At 58.7% G+C, this 3,075-nt stretch overlaps 1 protein-coding gene across 1 annotated transcript; it reads right to left on the bottom strand.

Annotated features, from left to right (window-relative positions):
- Positions 1-412: 412 nt before the first annotated feature.
- Positions 413-3,017, bottom strand: LOC104624539 (plasma membrane calcium-transporting ATPase 2-like; the record flags this gene model as incomplete). The annotated part of the gene is made up of 4 exons (XM_010291933.1): positions 413-555; positions 719-844; positions 1,633-1,890; positions 2,762-3,017. Coding segments are annotated over 4 exons (783 nt in total), but the record flags the coding sequence as incomplete, so codon positions are not given.
- Between the last annotated feature and the right edge of the window lie 58 nt (positions 3,018-3,075).

Genomic DNA, 3,075 nt, shown 5'->3' with positions numbered 1-3,075 from the left:
CCTCAAGGTTCTGGATGGGCTACTAACATCCTGCAGACAACCAGGACTCACCTTCCCACCACGGGGCAGGCAAGGAGCACTGTGCCACGGCACCCCAGGCGTTGCTGTCAGCCACTTTTCCCACTGAGCCTCGACCCCCCCACCCTGCAACTCCAGGCTGCGGACAGCTGAAGAAGAGAGAGTTGGAGCCGCGTCCAAAAGAGGTGGTGAGCAGAGGTCTGGGCGCACGGGGGGCTTTCCTCAGGGGCAGCAGGTGCGGGACCCCCACTGCCGCCTCGAGAGCTCACCATACCTGCCTGGGTCACGGGCACTAACACACAGCTGCGTCCCACAGATGTGGGTGTAGCTTGTTGCACACCAGTGGGCGTTTCCCAGGAAAGGGAGAAATGCAAAAAGAAGGGAAAAAGCGGTTTCAGTGGATCTCCTTACCTTTCTTCACCTTCTTTTCCTCGTCTCCTTCTCCTGCACCCAAGAGAGTGAAGATGATTCCCGTCTGGGAGTTGATACCCACGGCAGTCACCACCATCCTGCCGGAGCCCTCCATCACATGGGTACCTGGCACAGCGGGAAGGCCACGGTGAGACAGGACACTGTCACGCTATTCCCATCTCCCCCCCCAACACCGGGACGCAGGACTTGGGAGCAGTCACCGCTCCATCGTGGCACAAACCCAGCCCAGCCCTGCGCCGACCACGCAAGAGTGGCCTGGGGTCCTCACCCGACAGCAGCATGGGGTCTTTATCCAGCGATTTCTTGACTTGGTCTGACTCCCCGGTCAGCGAGCTCTCATCTATTTTCAGGTCATTGCCCTGGATCAGGATCCCATCTGCTGGCAAGAGGTCACCTAGGAGAGGAGCAAAGAGGGGTGTCAGCCCCAGCCTGGGCAGCCCCAGCCCACCCCTGCCTGCCCCGTCCCAGGAGGAGGCTTCAGGTGTCAGCAAACAGACTCAAAATTCAGTCTCAGACCAAATCTAGAGGGAGGAGAAGCAACAGATGGGTATTATAAGATGATATTAAATATCTCCAAATTCTCCACTGATGCACAAAAGCATTCGTTTGCTCAATCAGACAGTGCTTCCCCCATCTGGTTTTACTGAATCAACACCACATCCTTCCCAAAGCCTCCGGATACATCCAAACCGTTACGCTATCCCATCATCCACCTGCCAAGGTAGAGGAAAGCCCTGTGTGAAAAACAGCACCGTGTTGGACCAACCTCCTTCCTGACGGGAGCTGCATGGGATGAGCACACCCCCAGTAAACGAGGAGCAGGACCTACTTTAGCCCAAGGGCTACACTTCCTTGCCAAGGAAACGTTCACCAACGAGGACGTGGCTGTGCAAATGAATCATTTTTGAGACCAGCAGGTCACTAAAGCAACCCGAAGCTGGGTGCAGAGCCTGGCTTAGCTCTGCCAGCCCCGCTCCAGGCTGGCATGCAGCAAGCTGAGCGGAGCTCCGTCACCTGCAAAGGAGCATCTCCCATCACTCCCGGCCACGGCACAAAACAGCGTAACTGGAGAAGCCAACGCTTCCCCTCAAGGCAAACGGGCTGGCAAAGCAGAAAGGAGGAACCGCCAAGGCTCCAGAGGTGGAGGGACAGACCCCAGCCACCACCACCGCCTCCACTCACCGTACTTGATCTGTGCGATGTCTCCCACCACGATCTCGGCCACCGGGATCTGAATCACCTGCCCCTTGCGGATGACCGTGAACTTCTGCTCCTGCTCAATGCGGCTCTGGAGGCCCCGGAATTGCTTCTCCTTGCTCCAGTCATTGAAGGCGGTCACCAGCACCACGATGATCACCGAAAACAAGATAGCCGCCCCCTCGATCCAGCCGGCCTGCGACTCGCCCTCGTCCTCCACGCCGCCCGCCGACTGGCCGCACACTGCGGTCAGAAGGAGAAAACTCATTTACACAACCAGACACCCATCTTCCCCGAGTAACACATGCAGAGCAGAGCCTGTAAGACAGTTACACCCCCCTCCTCCTCCCCGAGCTGGTCCAAGGGCTTCCCCTGCTCTCAGGAGAGGGTTATTACATCCCCGGAGGCATTTGGTTGGGTTTTTCTTTTCCTCTCTTTTTCACTTTTCATTCTTGGCAGAGGTTGGGCTGAAAGAGCCGGAACAACTGGCTTCTATTTCCAGTTGCAGCACCCAGCCCTCTCTCCGCTGCGTGACCCACGAGTTGAGTCACCGTCTCCCTGCATCTCCAGATCCCTGCTCCTGCTCGACAACTCCAACGATACAGAGATCCAGGGCTGGGGAGGAGAAACTCGCTGCCACTCAGCCACAGATGGGGTGTCACGGCTGGGAGGAGCACTCCCTGGTCGGGGGGAGGTACCTGGGGACAGCCAGCCTTGTCCCTCCATGCCCAAACCAAACGAGAAGCCCCATGGGACTTGGGAAGCCACCGGACTAGACAGACCCCTTGGTCTCTGAGCATCTTTTGGAGGAGCAGCAGGGAGCAGTTCTGAGCCATGTCATGGTGACAGCTGTGCCCAGACGTGTCCATCAGCACAGGTCCCTGGGCATGGATGGGACCATGCCAAGGACCCCAAGGATAGGGAGAAACCACCACCTAAAGCGTGAGCAAAAGTACCTCCCAGCTCCATCTGCACCAGGGTGGAGACACCCACAGGGTGACCTTCCAGAGACAGCACCCGTCCCAAAGCCCTGCTCCCCCATGGCTGAGCACGGCGGCTCACACGGGTCCCCCACCAAGTGGCCCACCACACTGCGGGGACCTCAGGGACTCACGCTCATTGTCACCGCCTGGAGGGTGGTAGAAGGACAGGCCCAGGGAGATTATGGCTGCGATTTCCAAAATGATCAGCGTGACGTCCTGGAGTGCCTCCCACACTAACTGCAGGAACGTCTTGGCCTTTTTGGGAGGAATGAAGTTCTGGCCGAAGACCTGCCGCCTCTTCTCCAGGTCGGTCGGGTTCCCGGACAGGCCTGGAGAGGGGAGAGACGGAGGTGAGGGCAAACCCCACTGCTGCCCCACAGCCCCCCACTGGCACCCATGGGACCCCCTGCACGGGGAACACAAGGTGCAGGCAGCGGGGAGCCAA

Source organism: Phaethon lepturus, unplaced genomic scaffold (genome assembly GCF_000687285.1).
Source record: "Phaethon lepturus isolate BGI_N335 unplaced genomic scaffold, ASM68728v1 scaffold36357, whole genome shotgun sequence".
In the NCBI taxonomy this organism is placed as follows: Eukaryota; Metazoa; Chordata; class Aves; order Phaethontiformes; family Phaethontidae; genus Phaethon; species Phaethon lepturus.
The sequence above is the reverse complement of the archived record's forward strand: the minus strand, read 5'-3'. Positions and strand labels throughout refer to the sequence as shown.